General features: G+C 50.2%; 1 protein-coding gene across 2 annotated transcripts; it reads left to right on the top strand.

Annotated features, from left to right (window-relative positions):
- The first annotated feature begins 20,327 nt into the window (after positions 1 to 20,327).
- MYOG (myogenin) lies at positions 20,328 to 22,708 on the top strand. Of its 2 annotated transcripts, none has more exons than XM_007522111.2 (3): positions 20,328 to 20,871; positions 21,507 to 21,588; positions 22,129 to 22,708. In XM_007522111.2, exons 1-3 carry the CDS (start codon positions 20,401 to 20,403, stop codon positions 22,248 to 22,250), a joined length of 675 nt encoding a protein of 224 aa, XP_007522173.1. In that variant the 5' UTR covers positions 20,328 to 20,400; the 3' UTR covers positions 22,251 to 22,708. The 2 variants fall into 2 exon arrangements, with proteins under 2 accessions (XP_007522173.1, XP_060034602.1); XM_060178619.1 differs by having other exon boundaries at positions 21,423 to 21,588.
- Positions 22,709 to 24,665: the final 1,957 nt, after the last annotated feature.

Here is a 24,665-nt window from a genome sequence, read left to right as displayed (position 1 = left end):
ATTTATAACTTGCAACAGGCAGAGCTGAGATCCGTGAAATGTCAGGGGCTGAGCTGATAGTGAATGGGAACAGGGTCGGGCTTCAGACCTCCACCCAGACCTCTAGGGTGCAGGTTTGTGTGTCTGTTGAGGAGGGGTCCCAACCTTCAGGCTAGGTGGATGACGTCCCAAAGGACCACTTTCCAGTAATACTAGCGGCCCACTAACAGTAATAAGTCAGTCGGACACTTTGTCAGCTGGCTGGGCATTAGGCACTAACCTAAATGGGTCATCATGCCATCTGCAAAATGAGGAAACTGAGGCCTCAGCTGTAAGTAGTGATACACTCCACCTGACCTTCTGACTTGTGGCAGGGTGTATGTGTGGCGGGGGGGGGGGGGAAGGGGAGAACAAAAGTCTGCTGTGTCCCATCAGCTCTTGGCCATTAGAAGAAATGCCATCCAGACTTCCCTGGACAGACAACCCCACCGATGTGTCCTGGAGCTCCGATTCCCCAGAACCCCATCCCACTAGGGAAAGAGAGAGACAGGCTGTGAGTATGGATGGACCTGTCAATGCCCATGTTCAGCGGGGAAGCAATTACAGAAGCCAGACCTTCCACCTTCTGCATCCCACAATGCTTGGATCCATACTCCCAGAGGGATAAAGAATAGGAAAGCTATCAAGGGGGGGGGGGGAATGGGATACGGAGAGCTGGTGGTGGGAATTGTGTGGAGTTGTACCCCTCCTATCCTAAGGTTCTGTCAGTGTTTCCTTTTTATAAATAGAATAAAATAAAATAAAAAAGAAGAGGCAAGGTCAAAGATGTAGAAATCTGAATGAGGAGCCTTGATAGAGGCAGGAACAGAGAACCAGCAGAGCCAGGAAAGGTGTAGATGGAAGGTTCTAGATGTTTTGTGTGTGTGTGTGTGCGCGCGCGTGCGCGTGTGCATGCGCACATGTGTGTGTGTGTCTGTCTGTCTAGACATGCATGCACACAGCCAGGTGATCAGCACAGAAAGCACTGCCTGCTCATGACATGACTATTTCTTGGCTCCCGAGGACAATGCAGGCAACCTGCTGAAGTTCAATATGGCTTCCTCGACTCTGCCATCTGTCGCTTCAGGCAAACGACTTCCTCCTCTTAATTACTCGATTTCTCCCTTCAAATGAGACAATTCCTCTGAGATCCTTCCAGTGTTCATCAGCTATGCTTTCTCTGCAGTTAGTGAGTGTGTATGTGGGGGGGGGGGTGCAGAACAGGAGTGGGGAGAGACTAAAGATGTTTAAAGGCCAGAGGTCAGGTTTTTGGCTACCAAGCTTGAAGGCCAAGAGCCAAGCCCTAGCAGAGACAGCCAGCAAGAGCAAAGCAGAAGGAAGATGAGTTGGGAGTCGCTATGAACACAGCTGATCATGCCAGCATCCACTCCCCACTCTCTGGTGGTGCCAGCACACCCACCATTGGGCGGATGGAATGTCCCTAAAGTCACAGACTGAGGAGTGGGGCTGCCTGTCTCTGATCAAGTCCCAGGCAACCTGAGGCAGCTGCTCCCTGGGTGCCACTGAACCCTGAAGGTCAAGGTGTCTGGCCTCCTGCCCCCTTAGGCTACAATTTTCTGCCACCATGGACAGCACTTCCATCTCCCTTCACAACATCTCTAACACAACAAGGTCAGGAAGTCACCCTAGGTCCCAGAGCATGACCCAGAGAAAGAGAAATGACCTCGATTCTCCCTCAGTGCCCTAGAGGGAGCTTGCGTGGGTGCCATCATTTCGTTCGACCACCCCAGAAGAATGCAAGGGAGAGCCCCCTGGTGTACTTGGCCACTTCCACCACCCACCCACCCACTTTGAAGAGGAGATGGTCACCAGGGCCACCCCAGGTCTGAGTCTGAGACAGCAGTGCTTAATGGAGAAGACTGGCTTTGGAGCCAGCCAGGTTGGACTCTGATCCACCGTCCAGCTTCTCTGAACTGCCCTAGAAGCAGTGGAAGCTTCTTCATTAATCTGAACTGTGGCTCCCATGCTGAAAATTGCAACAATGATGTGTGCCACACAGAAGCACTGTGGGGATTCAATCGTCCCTGTGTGCCACAGTGCCTGGCCAACACGGAAGTCCCAGATGACGATGGTGCTGTGGCTGCTGCTGCTGATGACACAGCCATGATGGCCACTTTGTCCCCTGAGCCATCCCCCCTTGGGGCCTAAGGCACTTCCCCTGACCATCCCTCCCCAGCCAAGGGCCACTTGATGGAGAATTAGGGTGTCTCTGGGCTCAGGGACCCAGGAAGATGCTTCTCCCCACCCCCAGACCAGAAGTCTGAGATCCTCATGCGCCAGCAGGGCAGACAGTTGCTTCTAAAATCTGGTCACAGCCCAGGGAGATGAAGAACTGGCAACTGGAGACTTGGAGAGCCCGGCAGAGTATTATGAAAGCAGCCTTGTTGAAAATCCAGGGTTCAGACACTGGCAAGGGGAAGGACAGGTGGCTGAGTTCCCAGACCCAGTCCCCTGTCCCACCTCCCAAATCCACAACTTCCCCATTTATAAATGGAGAAAAGCAAACCAAAGTCCAAAGTTGATGCAACTAGAAATCTGGAGCCCTGACAGACTGAGGACAAGGGAGTGTACTGCAGTAACTCCTTTAGCTACTGGGCCTGGGAAGCTGGACCACCTACCCACACCCACTGCTAGGATGTTGCCTGTTTTCAAAGGCAGGAAAGTGTGTGGGTCTTGCCATGGACAGGCCCAAGCCCCCAGCCTCAGGGGGTGGGGAGAGGAATGGGGAAACAGGCAGGCAGTGTGGCTCAGGGAAAGCAACTTGGGCAGCAGGGCCTGGAGGGCGGCTCGCAGAGTTCCCAAGCCTGCTATGTAAAGACCGCACAGATGGACGCGCCCAGCTCCAGGGAAACATTTGCTTCCTTGTCTCACACCAACTCACTGAAGAGGTGGGTGAGGACGGCCTGGGGGACACATGGACCCAACAACAGGTCGGGGAAGGGCAAGGAAGCCAAGCCAGGAAACTGAGCAGAAGTTTCCTAAGATCCTTCCAGAGGTCTGGAGCAGGTGGCTCAAAAATGCCAGAGCTGGGTCTCACAGAACACTCAACCCTCAGTTCCCAGACCTGGACTCTGGCCCCAGAGAGGGGACTGTGGGATTAGGGAGCTGGGGGATCACCACTCGAGTGCTATGTGAGCCAGTATACATTTCTTAACTTCTCTGAGCTTCACTTTTCTCCTTTGTCAAATGCGAACCCTGTCACCACTGCACAGCCTGGTGAGAAAAGAGTGAAGTTTGATGCCCAACCCCCCCACCAGCACAGAGGCTCAGAGAGTGTTAGCTTTCATTTCTCAAGGTAGCATAGGGGTGGCTGGCAGAGCTGGGGGGAGAGTCCCAACATCCTGACTCTGGATCCCTGTCCCAGGCAGGCCTCTGCTGTGCCATAAGGGGGAGTGGGGGTGGGGGCACGTCGGAAGGGATTTTTCTCATGGCCAAGGCATGGGAATGTATTACCAGGGCTTCCATTTTGGGAGCTTATTTAAGCATCTGCCTGGAATGGATTAAAGGCCAGGAGAGAGCTAAATGTCAGCTTGATGACCCATCCTGCCCACAGAGGCAACTTACCCAGGCAGGCTGGTCTGACCAACACTCCCACCCCCACCCTCACCCTACGATGGGCAATAGAAAGGCATTGATTCACTCAGCAAACATTTCCTGAGCACGTACTATGCCCAGAGAAACAGGATTCCCAAATATCATCTTGCCTATGAGGGAATAAAGTGTCCAGATTGGAAATGCAATGAAGGGCCACACAGCTGGTTAGTGGCAGGGCCTGGTGGGAGCCGGGTTGCCCTTTGCCCCAATTAGCTTCACGGAGGAAGGAGTCAGACCCTGTCAGAGGGTGTTCATGGGCAGAGGTCCATACAGAGCCCTGGATTACCCCTTCCTGAAGGTGGAAATGACCATTGGTGACCGGTGTCCTGTGACCTTGTTCCTAGAATTGCCCAGAACTCCCTGGGGGCCACCCTGCCTTGAGAAGGAAGCTCAGTCAGCACCTCCTAGAATCAGCATCTCACCAAGTCCCTCCTGTGACATCCTCCCCACCCACCAGCTTCACTGGGGACCACCAGGCCCCTGTTCTAAACACTCGGCAGAGAAGGAGCCAGAGAGAGGAGATGCTGTTGTCTCAATCAAACAGGGTTCACATTCCTCACTCTCAAGTGGTCACCACTCTTGAAAAGAGACAGAAACCCTCCCCTAGGGAGCTCCCAAAATAATACAGGTGGTAGAAGAAATGTGACTTTGGGTCTCAGGGAGCTCCCAGTCTGATGGGGAGGCATGGGCAGAAGGCAGAGTCAATAATAATAACAGAAATGAGACTGACTAAGTGAGTTCCCATAAATACTAACTCATTTAAGTTGTACAAGAACTCCACGAGACAGATCCTATCTTTATCCTGAGGAGAAAACAGAGACAGGGAGAAGTCAGTCTACTTCTATAAGACTCAAAAACTAGAATGTAATGATATTAACACCCAGGCAAACTGGTTTAAAGATCTCCCACACGCAAAAAGAAGAAGAAGGAGGAGGAGGACAAAGAGGAGGAGGAGAAAGAAGAGAAGAAAGAAGAAAAGCAAGTCTCTGGGCAGTAGGCATTCTGGGACTCTGAGAACAGGTGGGTTCTAGGTGACCAATGGCAGAGTCTAGCTCAAGAAGGCTGCCTGAAACCATAGTGTCCCAGGTCTTGCTTGGAGCTCAGGACCCAGGATAAGTGTCCAGGAAACTCCAGTGCAGAAAACAGGCCTGCAGAGCTCCAGAGGATGAGAAGAGAGAAGTGGGGCCAGTGGAGAGGGACCTCTAGATGAGGAAGGTGCAGAGGGCTTGTGAAAAGCTGTCCAAGCACTAGAGAAAGGCCACTGGCCTGATGTAGAGCAGCTGACTAAGGCAAAGGAGCCCCCAGATTGAGCACTGTGAGAAGAAAAGAACTCAAGGAGATATCCACAGGGATGGCTCTGGGGCACCAAGCCTAGGGGTCTTCCTGGAGGTGGGGAAGCAGATTGTCAGTAGCTTAGACCCATACACTCCCACTTCCCTATGTCCAACTGGATGCTCTCAGAACAGTGTTCTCTGGGGTACCCACCTTAGATATTCTAACAGCTGAATAACATAGAGATCACAGTCTGTGTTTCTGGTCTAAGCTTTACAATCTCTCTGAACTCTGGGTTCTCCTCTAAAAACTGGTGTTAACAGAATTTCCTGATGAGATGAATGTGACAAGGAGTATACTTATGGGCTATAGCTGATCCAGCACTTAGCACAGAACTGCTAGACAGGGCTCACAGAATAATGCCACAAGGGTTAGTTAGAAATTTTATTTCCAAAACTTTGGGGATTTGCTGGCAATTTCTCTAATTGATTTCTAATTTAATTCCAGTGTAGTCAAAGCACATGATCCTTATTGTCAACATTTTCAAATGTATTGAGGCTTGTTCTGTGGTCCAGCATATGACCTGTTGGGGGAGGGATGTTCCAATCCACCCATTGTTGGGTGAAGTTGCCTACAAATGCCAACTGACAGCATTAATAGATAGAGTTGTTTAAGTCTTTTATTTTGGAATTGATTTTATTTACTTATTCTATAAACTACTAAGAGGATTTTTTTGTTTGTTTATAAAAAGGAAATACTGACAAAGCCATAGGACAAGAGGGGTACAACTCTACACAATTCCCACCACCAGAACTCCATATCCCATGCCATCCCCTCATAGCTTTCCTATTCTTTAACCCTCTGGGAGTATGGACCCAGGGTCACTGAGGGATGTGGAAGGTCTGGCTTCTGTAATTGCTTCCCCGCTGAACATGGGCGTTGCCAGGTCGATCCATACTCCCAGCCTGCCTCTCTTTTTCCCTAGTGGGATGGGGCTCTGGGGAATCAGAGCTCCAGGACACATTGGTGGGGTTGTGTGTCCAGGGAAGTCTGGCTGGCATCATGCTAGCATCTAGACCCTGGTGGCTAAAAAGAGAGTTAACATACAAAGCCAGACTGAATAAACTGTTGACTAATCATAAACCTAAAGACTGGTTCATGATAGTGCAGATGAAGAGTTGGGGGGGTCTCCCTTTTGTTTATAGCTAGTAAGTATATTTTAGTTATATTCCAAAGGGCTTGTGGCTATACTAGCTTTTTTTTCCCCTGAGCCTGAAGTCTGATATGCAGGTGGATCCTAATTATTGTCTGGGGAGATGATGTCATGGCTGGCAGAAGGACCAGAAAGCTGGATCAGGGAAGAGAGTAGCTCCCAAATATGGGAAAGGTGTATTAATATTGTTGACTGTAAACCCCATCGATTTGATGTGATCTGTGGCCCATATTCTGCTTAGGAGCCTATGTGACCTCTGCATCCCTGTAGATCTGAGCTCACATTCTGTGGTCATGAGTAGGAACATTCTAAGCTGCCCCAATATCAGGACCCATCTTCCTCAGGTGTAGCATAGAGTATGTTGTCCAGCCTCCCTTCAGAGGATGGAACATTCTCTACCGTTGTTGATCCAAGTTGGGGGCAAGGTCCTATGGGGAGCCCACAAAGGGGTCTGTTTTGTTGTTCCTGATAGAGATGACCGGTAACAATGGAGAGAGGGATTTATTCGAGGTCTAGGCCCATCATGTCTGTTTGGGAAAGAAGGTTTTTTTTTTTTTTTCCAGTCTTTAGCTAAGCTTTGGATTTATCTATCTCTTCAGTTTTTGCTTCCTATATCTGTAAGTTCTATAACTAGATGCATATACATTTAAAATTTATGCTTTGTTGATAACTGATCCCTTTATCATTAAGGTCTCTCTATATCCTTAGTAATACATCCTGTTCTGAAATACATTTTTTTCTAACATGATCATTCTGGATCTGATTAATGTTCTCATAGCATATATTTTTCCATCAAGCTGTGCCTTTGTGTTCAAGTTAGTATTTTATATAGACTGTTTGGGGGTGCATTTTTTTTATCCCAGTCTCTTTCTATTTAATGCAGTCATAGAGGTGGTAGGGTGTCAATGTATCATCTTGCTAGTTGTTTTTCATTTCCCCATCTGTTCTTTATTCCTTTTTGCCTCCTTTCTTGTCTTCTAGATTGACTAGTCTAATGTACTTCCAGAACTGACTTGTGCTTTACCTAATTGAAATTGTCTAGTGTAAATAGTATAAGTTTTTAATTTCTCCTTCAAATAATATTATACCACTTCCCTAATAGTCTAAGACCCACACAGCAGCATATGTCTGTCTTCTACCTCATGACCTCTCTGCTACTGCTGTCACACATTTTATCTTTATATTCTAAGCACTAAAGTACAATGTTTTTTATATTTTCTCTGAATAGAGAACATTCTTTTAAGGGAAATTTTAAATGAAAGAGGAAAGCCTTTTTATATTTATACACATGCTTACCACTTCTGCCACTCTAGATTTCTTTATGAAATCAACGTTTTCACTCATACAATTTACCTTCTTGCCAAGGAACTTCCTTTAACATTTATATAGTGATTATCTATCAGTTCTTCTTCTTCTAGCGTTTGCCCTTCTTCCGTAGCCAGTCAACAGCATCAGGTTGAGCCTGATGTAAAGTTTCGAGACCTCCTTTGAATCTGGAGAGGTGGCAGTCGTTGACTATGTGGGTCATAGTCTGTCTGTAGCTGCAGGGGCAGTTCGGGTCATCTCTGGCTCCCCAGCGATGGAACATAGCGGCGCACCGGCCATGGCCTGTTCGATAGCGATTGAGGAGGGCCCAATCATAACTTGCTAGGTCAAAGCCGGGTTGACGCTTGCAGGGGTCTGTGATGAGGTGTTTGTTCTTTACCTCAGCTGACTGCCAGCTCTGTTTCCAAGAGACTGGAACAGAGAAGTTCAGTGTAGGCGTAGGGGACCAGATTGGGTGACGAGACGTCAAGCGTTGGACAGGGTGGGCGAAGATATCCGCGTATATTGGCAGGTCCGGTCGAGCATAGACGTGGGAAATGAACTTAGATGATGCCACATCCCGACGAATATCTGGTGGGGTGATGTTGCTAAGAACTGGCAGCCATGGAACCGGGGTGGAACGGATGGTTCCAGAAATTATCCTCATGGAGGAATATAATTTGGAATCGACCAAGTGGACATGGGGGCTACGGAACCATACTGGGGCACAGTATTCTGCAGTGGAATAGCATAATGCCAGAGATGATGATCGAAGTGTGGAAGCGCTCAAGCCCCATGAGGAGCTGGCCAGTCTTGCAATGATGTTATTCCTCGCGCCCACCTTTGCTGCAGTTTTTATGAGATGTTTGTGAAATGACAGAGTGTGATCGAGAGTAACGCCAAGATAGACTGGCTGGGCTTCATGCCGGATTCTCGTATCGTCAAGCTGCACATTAATCTCACGCGAGGCCGAAGCATGGTGTAGATGGAAAACAGATGATACCGTTTTTGCAGTGCTAGGGATTAGTCGCCATTTTTTACAGTAATCAGATATCAGAGACATGTCTTTCGTGAGTGTTTCCTCGAGGATGTCGAACTTGGATGCCTGAGTTGCACAGCAGATGTCATCGGCATAGATGAACTTCCTTGAAGAAGTTTCTGGGAGGTCATTGATGTAAATATTAAATAGCGTAGGAGCCAGAACAGAGCCCTGGGGGAGGCCACTTGAGACAAGTCTCCATCTGCTAGACTTGTCACCCAGATGAACCCGGAATCTTCTGTTTTGGAGAAGAAACGATATAGTGTTGGCCACCCATGGAGGCAGGCATCTTGAGATCTTGACTAGGAGACCACGGTGCCAGACCGTGTCATAGGCTGCTGTGAGATCAACAAAGACAGCACCCGTCTTTAAATTCTTCTGGAATCCATTTTCAATGTAAGTTGAGAGGGCCAGGGCTTGTTCACAGGTAGATCTTCCTGGGCGGAAACCAGCCTGAGCGGGTGATAGGAATTTCTCTGTAAGATGAGAAATACGTGACAGAAGCAACCTCTCAAGGAGTTTGTAACACACGGAGAGGAGAGAAATTGGTCTATAGCTGGCGGCCAGTGTTGGGTCTTTCTTTGGTTTCAAAACCGCTATTATCTTCGCACGATGCCAAACTTTGGGCATAGACTCAGATTCCAAGATGTGGGACAGGAATGAAGCGAGCCACTTCTTTGCCGCGGGACCCAGGTTAAGAATGAGTTCTGGGGTGATGTTATCATAGCCAGCAGCTGTTCCCGGTTTAACCCTCTTCAAAGCGTCTTCCAGTTCAAACAGTGTAAAGGGAGAGATTTTTGGAGATGGACAAGATAACCGGAAGTGGGATGACCATTCATGGGAAATTTCTCTTTTCCAGACTGGGTCGATCTTAGCACGCCCAACTTGAGTTAGGTGACTGGCCACTGAGTTTGGAGATACGGGATCTCTCAGTAATAAATTCTGTCTACTTATTCTTGTCTGGAAAAGTCCCTGCTTCTTCTTCTTTCTTGAAGGATACCTTTTCTAGGTATGGACTTTTGGTTTGTGGGTTTGTCTTCATCTCAAAGATTTGAAAAAGATAAACTAGGGCTAACAAATATCTCACTTGGATAGGGTGCTGCTTCGACATGTGCAGGACCCACATTCAAAACCAGCCCCCACTGCACTGAAGGAGACTTTAGTGCTATATGGTTTCTTTCCCTCTCTCTTTCTCTGTCTCAATCTTTCCATCTGCTGAAAAGTCAGCCTGGAGCAATAAAGCCCCAAAGGTGACAAAAAAGAAGGAAAGGAAGGAGGAGGAGGAGGTGAATGTCTGCTGTGTTCTTACATTTCTAGTATCTGAGGATAAACCAGTGATTATTCCTCTCTTAGGTTCTCCATATTGAAAATGACTCTTTGCCCCAGCTAGTTCTGAAATGCTGTCAATGGTTTTCAGAAACACAATTATATATGTGCTATAGTGTGTTTTTCTTTCTGTCTACACCCTGGATAAATTTTAGTAAATGACTTCAATCTGTGAGTTTCTTTTTAAAAATTTATTTATTTATTATTAGATAGAGACAGAGAGAAATTGAGAGATGAAGGGGAGACAGAAAGGGAGAGAGACACCTGCAGCCCTGCCTCACCACTCATGAAGCTTTCCCCCTGCAGGTGGGGACCAGGGGCTTAAACCTGGGTCCTTGCACACCGTAGTGTGTGTGCTTAACCAGGTGCACCACTGCCTTGTCCCTTTTGTTTGTTTGTTTCGTTTTGTTTTTCAAAGATTTGCAGCCATAATTTCTTCTCATATTTTTCTGCTGCTTTGTGGGAGTCCAATCAAATATATGTCTTTCAGCTTGATCTCTCTCTCTCTCTCTCTCTCTCTCTCTCTCTCATTGCTAGGGATTCACAGCTCTGGTCTGACATCTTCAGATAGAGAAATAGACAGAGACAGAGGGGTGTGAGAAAGACACCACAGCACTGAAGCAGTAGAGACTGGGCTCAAGCCTGAGTTGTGTGTGTGTGGCATATTTGGCACACTTTCCAGCTATTTTGCCAGTTCCAACACTGATTTCTCTTCATGCAGTTCCAGAAATCAAACCCACATCTGAGTGTTAACAACTTTTTCCATTTTCCCTTAGCATGAAAGAGTGAAAGAGACAGAGAGGTAGTAAGAGGGAGCAAAGCACTACTACCACACCCACAGAGGTCCCCTTGCTGCTCCCTTGCTGTGCTAGAGAGCGAACCTGAAGCTGTAGGTGCGTGAGTTGGATGATTTACTGCTAAGCCATCTCCCCAGTAACTGAGGCTCATTTATTAAAAATATATAATATTCTGTGTTTTTCTTTAGATAATTTCAATTGCCTTATATTGAAATTCATGGAACTCTTTCATGCAATGTCTAATCTTCCATCAAGCTCTTATGGACTGAGTATTTGTGTCCACCACCCCACCCCCCTCACACACACACACAAAATGATACGTTCAGCACTACTCACCAGTGTGATGGTGCTTGGAGATGAATTTTTGGGGACGTTATTAGGCCATACATTTGAGGACCTGGTCTCACAGGATTAGCGCCATTCAAAAATGAAACCCTAGAAATCTTGAACTTTCTCTCCCCCTTACCAACCATAGCCTACGCACTAATAATAGACCATGTAAGCACACACCAGATGGGGAAGATAGCATAATAGTTATACAAAGAGACTCTCATGCCTGAGGCTCCAAAGGCCCAGGTTCAATACCCCCGAAACCACCAGAAGCCATAGCTCACAAACACACACACACACACACACACACACACACACACACACACACACACACACACACACACACCCCAGAAAGGTAGCCACATGCAAGCCAGGAAGAAAATCCACTTCAGAATCCAACCACCTGTGCTGACATCCTGATTGTGGACTTCGCATCTTCAGAACTGTGAGAAAATACATTTCTGCTGATTGAATCGTCCACCTGTGTTGTTTTGTATGGCGGCAAATACACAGCCCTATCCAGTGACACCTTAATTCCTTTTTGTCTCTTCCATTTCTCTATTACAACCATGTTTTTCTTCCAGTCCTTAAGCACACTGAATATAGTAGGTTTTTTAATGACTGGGTCTGATAATTCTATCATCTCTATCATTTTGGCATCAGTTTTTATTTATTTTATGTTGAGAGAGAGATTCAGAGACAGGCCAGAGCATTTGTGATGCTTTGCCTTATGGTGGTGTTGGGACTGAATCTGTGACCTCAGAGCCTCAGGCATAAAAATCTTTTGCATAAATGTTATACCGTCTCCCCTGCCCTTCTGGGTCAATTTTTTATTATTATTATTTAACTTTTAGCCAAGCTGGGCCTTGCACCTCTCCAAAGTCAGATTTTTCATTCACATAGAAAGAGAAAGGAGAGAGATCAAAGTATCAGTTTCCCCCAGTACTGAGTTATATCTGTTTATTAGTTTCATTATTAGACACCTGGCACTGAAATTTTTTTATAATCAAGTGCTAGATCTTATCAGATTCATGTAAGACTTTGTCCAAGCAGGCAGCTAAATTTCTTTGATCCTTTTGAAGCTTGATTCTACATTTGTTAAAAACTAGATCTAGAGTTGTATTTACTTTATTTGAGTATAAAGAGGTGCCTCTTCCATGATCTCTGTTAAAGGCCCCCTGCCTTCAGTGAGGGCTCTTGCTTTGTCTAGTGGAGACTCAGGTAACCCCTGTCCTGTATGAGTTGCGGATTACTGAGCTGGAGAGGGGAGCTAGACTGTGGGACTTTCTAGATGACTAGATGTGGAAGGATGAAAGTAAGTAATTACTGTGTGGGTGGTGGCACCACTCATGAATCACGGGAATAGTGGAATGGGTGGGAGGATCAATGAATTCCACATCAGACATATTTAAGAACCTTCAAGGCACAGAGGTAGAGGTGGCTACCCTTACCCTTAGTGATGTGATCTGCTACTGAAGGAGGACAGATGGCGGCCAGAGTATAGACTTGGGAGTTATCAGTACATCACAACTGAGAACAGCTAAAAATTTCCAGGCACTTAGACACATGGTGGTTGAGACTGAGTTGGGAGGACAAGATTACCAAGTGAGGTACAGAAAAGAAGACCAAAAATAGGAGACCCCCCCCTTTAAAGGGCAAGCAGGGGTGAAGCCTGTAAAGAGGAAATGGAAGAGGAGATGGGGAGAGAAGAAAAAAGAGGAGCGAAGGAGGAATAAGAAGAATAACCAAGAGATGGAGGAGCCATGGAAGCTTAAGAGTGGTTTCAAGGGGTGGGGGGTAGCCAACACTGTCAAATGACACCAACCAATGAAGGGAGATGGGGCCAGCAAAACAGATCACTTGGGTGGTGTCCTGCTTTGCCATGTGAGCAGCCCAGGTTCCAGCTACATTAAAGGAAGTTTCAGTGCTGTAGTCCTCTTCATGTTCTTTCTGGGCCTGTCTCTACCTAAAAATAAATAAATAAACAACTTGGAGTGGCTCAAGAGGTGACACAATGATTAGAACTTTGCACCTAAAAGCATGAAGGCCCAAGTTTGGTCCCAGTCATTGCATGTGCCTGAGTGGTGCTCTAGTTCTCTCTCTTCCTTTCTCTCACTCTTTGCCTCAAGTGAATCTCTCTCTCTCACTTGTAATAAATAAAGTAAATTTTGTTTAAAAGTCTGGAGAACTATTCCCTGGGGTTGGTGGTTGGCACCCAATAGAAGTATGTGGGAAGTGTACTATCAGGGTTCCAGGGAAGGTGGGAGCCAATGAGAGAAAGCTAAGTGAATGGAAAGTAGAATGAGTTAGTGTAAATGCCTCTTTCTAGAAATTTGGTGAGAAAGGAAGTGCCAAAAACATAGCTGGTGAAGGGGGGTGTCACAAGGGAAAGAGAGGGATTTGTTGATAGGAGAGTTTGATAGGCTTATGGGTTCAGAGGAAAGACCAGTCAAGAGAGAAAAGTTAAAGACGCTTGAGGGAAACAGAAATAAAGTCCTCAGAGAAAAGGCTATCAGGATTAATAACACAGGGAGAAGTTCCAACTCCCTACAGTGAACAAGTAGCACAACTACTTACAACTGGCAGAAAGAAGACATGAGTCCTCATTTCCATTTTAATAGATTTTATTATTCATTTTCAGGATAAAGATACAGACATTGACCAGAGCACTACTCAGCTCTGATTTATGATGGTAGTGGGGATTAAAGCTGAGACCTCAGAGCCTCAAGCATGAAAGTAATTTGCATAAATCACTATGTTATCTCCCTAGCCCCTCACTTGCATTTTAAAGACAGGAGAATAAAGTCCAAAGGGTAAGAGGCAGTCTCAAAACACACAGCCCTGGACTTAGCAGAAGAGGTCCCATCCCCATGACTGGCCACCTGACTTTCTGGGACAGAAGTCCTGTGTCTACAGTTGTGGCTTCACTGCAGGATCCCAGGCAAGATGGGTGTCTGAGTTGCAAGAGGGGAATGCAGGGAGGGTCTGAGAATGCAAGGAGGGTCTGGGAAAGGGTGGCTGATGGGCGAGGGACCAGGAAGGAGAAGACAGAACCAGGAGAAAAGCAAAAGCATCTCCACCCAGGCAGCAGCTGTTCCCAAATATGTCACAACTTGTCAAAGAGGCAGAAATAGAAGCTGTCCAGGGAGTGAAAGGGGGTGGGGTGGCATGCGAGGGCTTCTGAACCCACTGGGAGGGCAAAATGGGAGGCTGGAAGAGAAGGGGGGTGGGCAAGGGGATCAGAGCAGGGGTGAGTACAACAGGTCTCTGCCAGCCTGCTCTGGGCAGGGTGAATGGGTGCAAAGGGCCAGCTGGCTACACAGGCCGAAGTTGGGCTAGGCCAAGTTCAAGCAGCCCTCCTCCACCTGCCACATGAGCACTTCCTCCAGATCCACAAGCCCACCCCAAAAAGACAAGGCCAGCCCTCAAAGGGTCCCATCATTCCATCTTGCATCTTGATTTGCAAGCAGGGAAACTGAGGACCAGAGCAGAGAAGCCAAAGCACAGTACCCTGTTTATCCAGGTTCCTCGCTCCCACCTGACCTTAACTTCCGGGAAGCATGTGTCTTAACCTGGAAGTGAAGGCCCAGCTCACCCAGGAACGCAGAATATTCCTCAGGAAGCCTCTCCCATATTTCCAAGGCCCCAGGTTCACACAGACACATTCTCTGCCAAGCCCTGGCCTGGTTATTTTTAAAAACTAGTTCTGGTTTATTTTCTGTGTCCAACAAACACCACCCTGTGTGACACAATGACCCCACTCCCTTCCACCTCCAGGCCCATACCTTCCCCCACCCCAAGGTCAGAGATTCTTGATGAATGAGCTTGGATTCTGGGCTCCAGATTCTTGGCAGGGACGAATTTCCCAGTGGTCATCTGATGCTCAGTCTTCAGTGGAAGCAACATGTAGCCTGCGGAGGCCTGGGGCTCTGCCCTCCTCCCACCCTCAGCCCTAGTACTCACCTGCCATAGACTCTCTAGCCTGTTGCCTCTCACCTCTCTCCTGCACCTTCTTTTCATCTCTCTGGCACTGCTTCTCCCCAAGTCTCCCTGAACTACCCTCCCATCCAAAGCCTAGAGCACCCCCCAGTCCTTCACAGGCTCCTTCTTGTGGCCCCAGGCCCACCTAGAAAAGCTGGGTTCACTGGTAGTATCCTCTGTATCTGTCAGCTCAGGTAGAGCAAGAAGCAAAGAGGGAGAGACACCACAGTGCCAAAGCTTCCTCTGGTGCCATAGCACCTCCCATGTGGTGCGGAGTCTGGAACCTGGGTCTTGCACATGGTAAGACATGCACTCTATCCACTGAGCTATCCCCCAGCTGACATCCTATGATTCTGTAAGCTTTCCTCTCCCTGCTGCAAAGCCACTGGCCCACACACACTCAGGGCTGATTCGAGTTTCATTGCCATGCCTTCAAGGCCAGAAGGGACTGGAAGATTCTGGAAGACAGAGTGCTGGGGCAGGTGTGCAGCACAGGTGAAGGGGTTTTCTGAGCATCTGAAACCCAACCAGGGCCATGCAAATAAGGTCAGCCCAGCATGCAAATGGCAGAGTCTAACACAGCCGGTCAGAGTGATCAGAGCAGAGGAACAAACTGGGCTTGGAGCCCCCTCTCAGGGAGTGGGGTTGGGTTGGGGTGGGGTGGGGAGGTAAGAGCTTCCCCTGGAGGGAGCAAAGCTGCGGGGGGAGGAGGCCACCAGCATCAGGGCAGGGGCCCAGTGTGCCCACACCAGCAGGGTAAGGATTAGGGCCGGCCGCCCCGCTGTCAGGTTAGAGCTGATGGATGGCCACTGGTGTGCAGCACAAAGGCTGCTCTGTGCCTGGCACCAATGTGTTCCTGTCCATCAGAGGGCAGCCAGCGGGGGTGGAGGGGCAGGAGATGGGGGTGGAGGGGCAGAGCTCCCACAGAGGAGCAAGGTGGGCGAACATGAAAGGTGAGACCCCTGGACCCAGACCTGTCCCAGAGAGGCCATGCCCACAGCTGGGTCAGACACAGTCCCCAGGTCACCTGTACACACACACACACACACACACACACACCTACAGATGGAAACATAGACACATAAGGTTACCCTTGTCTTCCAGCCCTGACACACTTGAAGCCAAATGCACCCCAGCCTGAGAGCAGAGTCATGAGGAGGACAGGACAGGCAGGGGAAAATGTGAGGGAGTAGCCCCCTCAAGCTTACCAGGCCCCTAGCAATCCCTCCCCCCTTTTGTGTTTTTTTGGTGTTTGTTTGTTTGTGTTTTATCAGAGCTCTACTTAGCTCTGGTTTGTGATGGTGGGAGAGGAGGGGGTTGAACCTGGGGCCTTGGAACCTCAGGCATGAAAGTCTTTTGCAGAACCATTATGCTGTCTCCCCTGCCCTCAAGCCCCCTCTTCATCACCTAGCCTTCCTGCCTGGGCTGGAGGTCACAGAGTTCTCAGTCTCTGTCTTGTGCACGTCAGTGACCAACATCCAGCACGAGATGGGCCCTTGTGTCTCCTGACTGGAAAAGTAGCAGGGTAAACATGTCCACATCCATGCTGGGTGAGGCTGGGTCTCTCAACCCATTCCTGCCACTCTGGCTTCCTGAGGGCAAAGAGGAAAGCAGGGAACCAGCCAGCGAGGGGGCGCCATGGAGGAGAGGAAGGGCTTGATACTGGAGTCTCTGTACCCTTCCACCCAAACAACCAGTCTCCCCCACCACACACACTCATTCCCGCTCACACTCACACTCGTACCCTCACACATACACACTTGTACCCACAAACACATACACACACTCACAAACCCACCCACTCACACAGTCATCACACACTCACACACACACAGACTCACAAAAGCTAGCTTCTGCACACGCAAATACATACTCCCACCTCACACATACAAGTTCACACGCACTCTCACACATACGTACAAACCCTACACACTCATACATTCAAACTCACACACACAAAGACACACACAGTCTTATACACAAACTTACACACACACACTCACATGCATGTACACTAGCCCTCTGCCAGTTGTGCAGCCCCCCTCTCCAGTAGGGTCTAACCCCCCCCCCAAGCCTCCAAGGTGCTGTGGCCCTTCAGCACCTCAGGGAATCTTGTCCCGGCTGCCTTCTGGTCTCTTGCCTTGGCACTCAGGTACCTCCCTGCCCAGCTGTCCATCACTCACCTATCCAAGCAGGTTCCATGAGATGGCTATACCCAGCACCCCACCCTTCTCTCCTCCTCTGTCCAAGTGCCCCTGACTCTAACCCCCCAGCCCAGACAATTCCTATCCTCCAGGTTCCCTGAGGCCCCCATATGCCATGGTTTTGATTTTCTCCAAACTCCTAAATCCCTCCAATGAGAAGCCCTACCCACCCGTCAGGGCCTACACTTGCCAAAACCCCAGAGTGAGCTCCAAGGAGTCATACAGAACAGCCACTTTACCTGCTTCCACATTTAAGGGAAATAGAGGTATCGCCTAGGGGTGAGGTGGAGGGAGGGTCTCCAAAGGACAAAAAGATGCAATTTCTGGGTTTCCATAGTAAATTCAGCCCTCCTCCTTCTCTCTGGACTCTTTCGGTTAAAGTATAAACTGAGGTAAAGAGGGTTTTTAAAAAATATTTATTTACTTATTCCCTTTTGTTGCCTTGTTGTTTTTTTATTGTTGTTGTTCTTGATGTCATTGTTGTTGGACAGGACAGAGAGAAATGGAGAGAGGACAGGAAGACAGAGAGGGGGAGAGAAAGATAGACACCTGCAGACCTGCTTCACTGCCTGTGAAGCAACCCCCTGCAGGTGGGGAACAGGGGGCTCGAACTGGGGTGCTTACGCCAATCCTTGCGCTTCTTGCCACCTGTGCTTAACCCACTGTGCTACCCCCCCCAACTCTGGGTAAAGAGGTTTTTTTTATCGAGGGGCAGGTGGTGGTGCACCTGGTTGAGCGCACATGTTACGGTGAGCAAGGACCCAAGTTCGAGTCCCTGGTCCCCACCTGCAGGGGTAAAGCATCACGAGTAGTGAAGCAGGGCTGCAGGTGCCTCTCTGTCTCTCTCCCTCTCTATGGCCCCCTTCCCTCTCAATTTCTGGCTGTGTCTATCCAATAAATAAATAAAGATTTTTTAAAAGAGAGGGATTTTTTTTCTCACTATTTCTTTTTTTGGTGGGGTGTGTGTTAGAAAAGGAGATTCCTCTTCAGCCCAGCTGGATGGGATCAAAGCAAAGCCTAGAACCCATAGCCTCCCCACCCCACCCCCCAGAACTGCCATATTCTATCACATGGCCAAGGCTGAGAATCAGATCAAGACCTCACTGCACTACCTCCCTTCCCTACCCCACCCCCACCACACACACACACACACACACACACACACACACACACACACACACACACACACGCTGGGTTCTTCTGCTGTGCAATATAACCCCTCCTCATCTTTGTTTTCTGTCCGTGGAGCATAATTTCACTGCTTCCGGCTACTTTTTCATTCAGATACAGAGACCACAACACAGGAGCTTTCTCTGATGCCATAGAACCTCCTGTGTGGTGCTGGGTGGAACCTGAGCCCCACTCAATGAGTCCTTTCTCTGACCCTGTCATCTCTGTTTGCTACACTGAAAGGGCACCAGCACTTTTCAGGCTGCTCACCAGAGGTAATGAGGAGGGGAAAGGCAGGTCCTTCAGACCCCACTCAGATATCACTTCCTGTAAAGTCTTCCCTGAGCCCCGGGCCCACTCCTGTTGCCCCCAGTTGGCACTTACAACAGCACCTTCTGCTGTCAGAGAAAGAGGGATGAGGTTTTGTACAGTGGGGCTGGAGGAGAAAAACTGGTATGAAAGGATAAGAGATAATGGTGGCAGGTGGCAGATCAAAGCCAGGACCCTCTGTGGCCACAGCAGCAGTGGGACTGAGGGGTCTGTGGAAGGGGGACTGAAGCCACCAGAGAAGGGGACTTGGGCATTGGAGGCTGGTAACCCTCAAAGGTCCCCTGTAGTCCCCAAGCCTTGCCCACAGTGGACCTGAAAGCCTGCCCATGCCACTGTGGAGATTGGTCCCTGGCAGCCCCCTCAGCCTCTGCTGAGGGGTGGCTGTGGCTGAGAAGGCTGGAGAGTCCCACACACCCCCACACCTGCTACCTGCCACTTGAGACCTGCCAGCTAGAGTGTAACCCTGAAAGCTCAGTCAGGACAGCCACACCAGGTGATAAGGAAGGAGTTTCAGCTATGGCTGAAGGTCTCTGCCTCCATCATCCCCACCCACCCAGTGAGGAACCAGGACAGACTGGTGTCCTTGGCAAGGAGGTGACACAGGAGAAAGGCTAAATGACAGGGTAGAGGAGGGAGAAACTTAAGAGATCTTGACCTTGCCAATGTAAGGAAGGTGGCAATGTGTGGACTACAGATTCTAATCCCTGCTCTGATCATGGGCGGCTGAATAGAAGAGAAAACTTCCACTCATGCCTGTGCAGCCCCCCCCCAAAAAAAAAAAAAAAAACTAGAACCAAAAACTCCTGCTCCTCTTGCCTCCATTTACCCCTGACCACATAAGATCTAGAAGAATATATGTTAAAGTCACTTTGCAGGGCCAGAGAGACAGCTCAGCCATATCAGAGCTCCAGCTTGGACACAGGAGGCACCAAAGGTCCCAAGTTCAATCCCCACACCAGTATATGCCAGAACTGAATAGTCAGTTTCTTTCTCTCTCTCTCTCTCTCTCCCTCTCCCTCTCCCTCTCCCTCTCCCTCTCCCTCTCCATCTTCTCTCTCTCTCTCTCTCTTTCTCTTTCTCTCTCTCCTCTATCATTCTCTATATTATATAAATGTCGTTTCTAAAAGTTGCTTTGCAAACTCAGAAATTAGCTCCAATCTTACCCCTGGACAATGGATAACCCCACCCCATCCCTCCCACCATATTGGAAACAACCTCACTCTTGGGAGAGGTGTTTTTTTTAAGTCTCATCTGACTGTTAGGAAGCAGAGGATGGATAAATTGGCTTCTCCAGGCCCCTTTTAGCCTATACCCACCCTTTTCATGTCCCCACCACCCTCCAGCCCCCCAGCCCCTAGCCACGGCCACCCTGCTGCTTTGGGCCAAGCGAGGGTAGAGCCGGCTGCCTGCCCAGGGAGGAGTAATTGAAAGGAGCAGATGAGAAGAGAATGTGTGTCCTCCCCCACCTCCCCTGCCCCACCGGGGCTGTTGAGAAATGAAAACTAATCAAATTACACCCAGCGGCCTCCCTGCCCGTGGACAGGAGTCTGCCTTGCCGGGGGCAGGCGGGCTGGGTGGGGCGGGGGCGGGCGGGGGAGAGGGCAGGGGAATCACGTCTAATCCACTGGAAACGTCTTGATGTGCAGCAACAGCTTAGAGGGGGCTCAGGTTTCGGTGGCGTTGGCTATATTTATCTCTGGTTCCATGCCAGCGGGGAGGGTTTAAATGGCACCCAGCAGTTGGCGTGAGGGGCTGCAGGAGTTTGGGGGCTGGTGGCAGGAGCAAGACTTTCCCGACCCCATGGAGTTATACGAGACGTCGCCCTACTTCTACCAGGAGCCCCACTTCTATGACGGGGAGAACTACCTGCCCGTCCACCTCCAGGGCTTCGAGACCCCAGGATACGAGCGGCCTGAGCTCAGCCTGAGCCCCGAGGCCCGAGGGCCCCTGGAAGACAAGGGGCTGGGGACCCCGGAGCACTGCCCGGGCCAGTGCCTGCCGTGGGCCTGCAAGGTGTGCAAGCGCAAGTCTGTGTCGGTGGACCGGCGGCGCGCGGCCACGCTGCGGGAGAAGCGCCGCCTCAAGAAGGTGAACGAGGCCTTCGAGGCCCTGAAGCGCAGCACCCTGCTCAACCCCAACCAGCGGCTGCCCAAGGTGGAGATCCTGCGCAGCGCCATCCAGTACATCGAGCGCCTGCAGGCCCTGCTCAGTTCGCTCAACCAGGAGGAGCGCGACCTCCGCTACCGGGGCGGTGGCGGGCCCCAGCCGGGGGTGAGTGCAGGGGCTGGGGCACAGGGCGCAACATGTACCAGTTAGGTCTGGGGGCTGCAGAGCCCTCCTCCTGTGTGGGAGCTGGGCTGGCCAGCTGTCCCCTGTGTCCCTGTGTGCTTTTCAGTGGAGTTAATGGCAGCAGCAGGAGAAAGAGGGGCAGAGGGCAAAGGCGGACTCAGCCCAGCAGTAGTGAGGCTTAGTCCCAGCACCCAGGGTGGAGACCCAGAAGGCAGGGGGAAGACTGCTTTGCCTTCCCCCTCCCACCTCACCCTTGAGAGAAAACCCAGCCAGCACTTTCTCCTGGAAACCCAGCAGGCCGGGCTGTCTGGCCTGTTCACCTTCATCCTCCAGGCTTGGGAAAACCCAGTGCCGTTAGACGGGCGTCCTGTGAGGACAGGACCACCACCCAGGCTGGAAAGGCCAGAAAGAGGGACTGGGGGGTTAAGGGGAGGAGGCAAGTAAGGGGCTGACTGTGGCAATTCCAGGGGCCTGGGCGAGGGGTGGGGGATGGCTTCAGGGAGGGGCTACAGTATTCGGCCTGCCCACCACAGGTGCTTCTGCCCATTGGGACTGGACAGAGAGACAACGCGGAGGATGGCCGGGCCCTGACCTTGGGCCTTGGCGGTGTTTTGCAGGTGCCCAGTGACTGCAGTTCCCACAGCGCCTCCTGCAGTCCAGAGTGGGGCAACGCACTGGAGTTTGCCCCCAACCCAGGGGGTAAGTGCCAGCTGGACCCTTAGTCTGTGTCTCCACTCCATTCTCCCCTCTTACCTTCCTCCCCACTCCAGCCTCTTCCCTGAGCCTCGTCAGGGACCTGCTGGGCGCAGGGTCCCCAGCAAGAGGCTAGGAGGTCACCTGTGACAAATCACAGATGCCTGTAGGCCTCTGGTAGCTCCTGGGTTGGTGGCCGACACTGCCCATGGAAAGGAAGGTGCCCCTGCTGCCCCAGGAGTCCCTGGGAACTGCTGAGTCAGTGTTGCCAAACTGGGAAGTTCCTCTCTGAGTGCACAGCAGCCTGGCTCTGGAGAAGATGCTTCCAAATCCAGACCTCCCTCCCCAGAGAGCTCAGAGAGAAGACATGAATGTTTGTGCACCACAAACCTGCACAGGTGTGCACATGTGCACCGCATTGGGAAGGGAAGGGCAGGGGAGAAGGACACTGAGTTTCTGTCCACCTATGTATCCACCTGGGAAAACATGTGCCACACCCGAGGATCCTACCTGTTACCAGGTAACAACCTTCTCATCTCCTTACAGACCATCTGCTCACAGCGGACCCCACTGATGCCCACAACCTGCACTCGCTCACCTCCATTGTGGACAGCATCACCGTAGAGGACGTTTCCGTGGCCTTCCCAGATGAAACCATGCCCAACTGAGCTGGTCTGCCAGGCCAGACATCTGCGAGAGTAACTCCCCTGCTCCCCCAAGCTGGCCACAGCTGCCTGCACTTCTGCAGCAGGGGCCTCCTACATCAGGTGGCCCCAATGCCAGGGAGCCCACATGGGGCTGCCAAATGCCAGACTACCCCCATTCCTCCTCCATAAAAGGCTAACCCACCACCCAGAGGGGGAATGGACACTCTCACACATCTGACTCCTTAGAGCAGGGGACCTACTGTTTCCAAGGAGATGAATGGGGGACCAGAGCACCCCCTTGTGTATGCCCCCAGCTCAGGGGCCAAACTCAGGAGCTTCCTTTCATCATAAGGCAGCCTTCAGTCCCACCTCCTCCAAGGAGGTGGACTAAGAGGCCAGACAGTGTCCCAGCTCTCATGAGCTGTGCCCACCTCCGGTTCTTGCCTCTCCCTGATGCCAGTGGCTGGGCTGGGCCTGCCCTACATCGAGAGAGAAGACAGGGAGAGGAACAGAAGAACCCTCTGTTCCCAAGTCCCTGGGGGGCCAAGCTTTTGCAGTGAATATTGAGAATCTTCCAATAGTTTCATGTTTTGTTTTTGTGTTGTGTGTCATTTGTAAAGCTGCCATCTGACCAAGGTCTCCTGTGCTGAAGTTGCCAGAGACAGGTGGGGGTGGGTGGGAGGGAGGGTGGCAGGGGATCTTGAGGTGATTTCTTTTGTTAACAAATTATAGTGTGGTTGTGCCATTGTTTTGTAATTTTCTTTTGCTAACTTATTTTGGATTTCTTTTAAAAAAAAATAAAGACTGGGTGCTTGAGGCGTGTCATGATGATGGGAGGGAGGAGTGTCCATCATTCCCCCGCATATACCCTGGGAGTAGGAACTCCAAGGATCAGAGGGTGGGGTCCAGAAGCAGTGGGAGTACCACCTGCTGGAGCAGGCACGTTCCACAGAAACCCCTGCGGCCACAAAGGAAAGGTCGCTGGGAATGCTACTGCCCTCCAACTCACAGACATGGTTCAGTCTGAAGCCTTCCATCTAAAACCCTGAAAAGTCCACTCTCCCAATTAACAGGGCTTACTCCAAACCCAGTAGGCAGGGGCACAGAACTGGAATGTATGAGCTTCCCCTCCTCTGTCCTTGCCTTGCTTTCAGTGGAACTCTAGACTCTAGACTTGCTGACTTGACTTGCAGGCTCATTGCCATACAAGAAGTTGGGGAGAGATATAAGAAAGAGAAGTTGAGTTGAGATTATAAAGGATTAACTGGACATGAACCAGGAACTGTGTATTACTATAGCTTTGGGACAAATTTCTCTCACTGATTACCAATCAGCAGTGTCAGAAACCACTACAAGAGTCTGGGAGCTCAGAGTGGGGTACATTGCAGATGGCATCCAGTTCTTTGGGGTCTCTGACAACAGACTTGATCCTGTTTCACCAACTGGGGTCTGGTGCCTGTCCTGCATTTCTCTAGGCTGTCTCCCCCATACCTGCCCTCCTGGCTTGTACATGAAGAGAGGGTTCAACACACTCGTCCCCAAGTTTCTCCGAGAAAGAAAGGAACCTCAGAGAAGGCTCGCAGAACTGGGTGAGGCTGCAAAAGACAGGGTCTCTCCCAGGGCTGGCTTGTCCCAAACAATCTGTCAGGGCAGGACCTGTTGGGAACCCCAAGTTGGCTTAACCTGCCCCGTTTGTGAGTTTTCCTTCCTGAGTTTGAACTCAGCTGAACACGTATTCACAGTCTTGCCATCTTGAAAGAGCAGGGGAGACATTACCAGGCCACTTTCCCCCTCAGCTCTCTGCCACCACTCACTGTCACATGCCTGGGTATAATGTCTGAGTTCTCACTCTGCAGTCACTCTCTCCTGATTATCCACCAGAAACACTGAACTGCTCACTGAGGGGAGCTCTTCCCTCACAGGGTTCACTTCCTCTCCCTGGCTGTGCCCACTGTGTGGAACTCCCACAGCTTCTGGCTGTGGTCTTGGGCTGGCCCAGAAGGGCACTCCTCTCCTCTAAGAGCTGACAGGCTCTGAAGCTGCCAGGTATATATTTTAAGCTTATCTCTCTTCAGCTATCCTATCAGTTGGAACCGTGCACCCATCTGTAATCCGGTGAGAACGGCTAGTACTCAGCAATAGCTGTTAGGGGTCAGTAGGTGCCGGCCGTTGTCAAGCGTGGACATGCTCTACTTCTTTTTCATCACTTTGCAGTCCTGACGCTGCTCACCAGGCAGAAGCAATTTACTGGAATGGCACAGGTTCGAGGGGCACATTTTGCCAAGCTGGAGCCCAGCCTCACTCACTTTTTTCACAGGATAAACAACCAAGCCTCGAAGGCACAGGGCCCTTCTTAGATTCATGAAAGTTCAGCCTTCACAACTGAATTATAGGTAAGATTCCAATTAATGCAGGGTGAGCACAGTACTTTAGGGA

Source organism: Erinaceus europaeus, chromosome 19, assembly GCF_950295315.1.
Source record: "Erinaceus europaeus chromosome 19, mEriEur2.1, whole genome shotgun sequence".
Classification (NCBI taxonomy): Eukaryota; Metazoa; Chordata; class Mammalia; order Eulipotyphla; family Erinaceidae; genus Erinaceus; species Erinaceus europaeus.
This window is presented reverse-complemented; position numbering and strand designations above follow the sequence as displayed.

Excerpts from the sequence above, each read along its gene's own strand:
- MYOG (XM_060178619.1), top strand. The coding sequence starts at position 20,401 with ATGGAGTTATACGAGACGTCGCCCTACTTCTACCAGGAGCCCCACTTC. Across the intron at positions 20,872-21,422 it reads GTGGCGGGCCCCAGCCGGGG|GTGCTTCTGCCCATTGGGAC; the intron begins GTGAGTGCAGGG and ends TGCCCACCACAG. Across the intron at positions 21,589-22,128 it reads GTTTGCCCCCAACCCAGGGG|ACCATCTGCTCACAGCGGAC; the intron begins GTAAGTGCCAGC and ends ATCTCCTTACAG.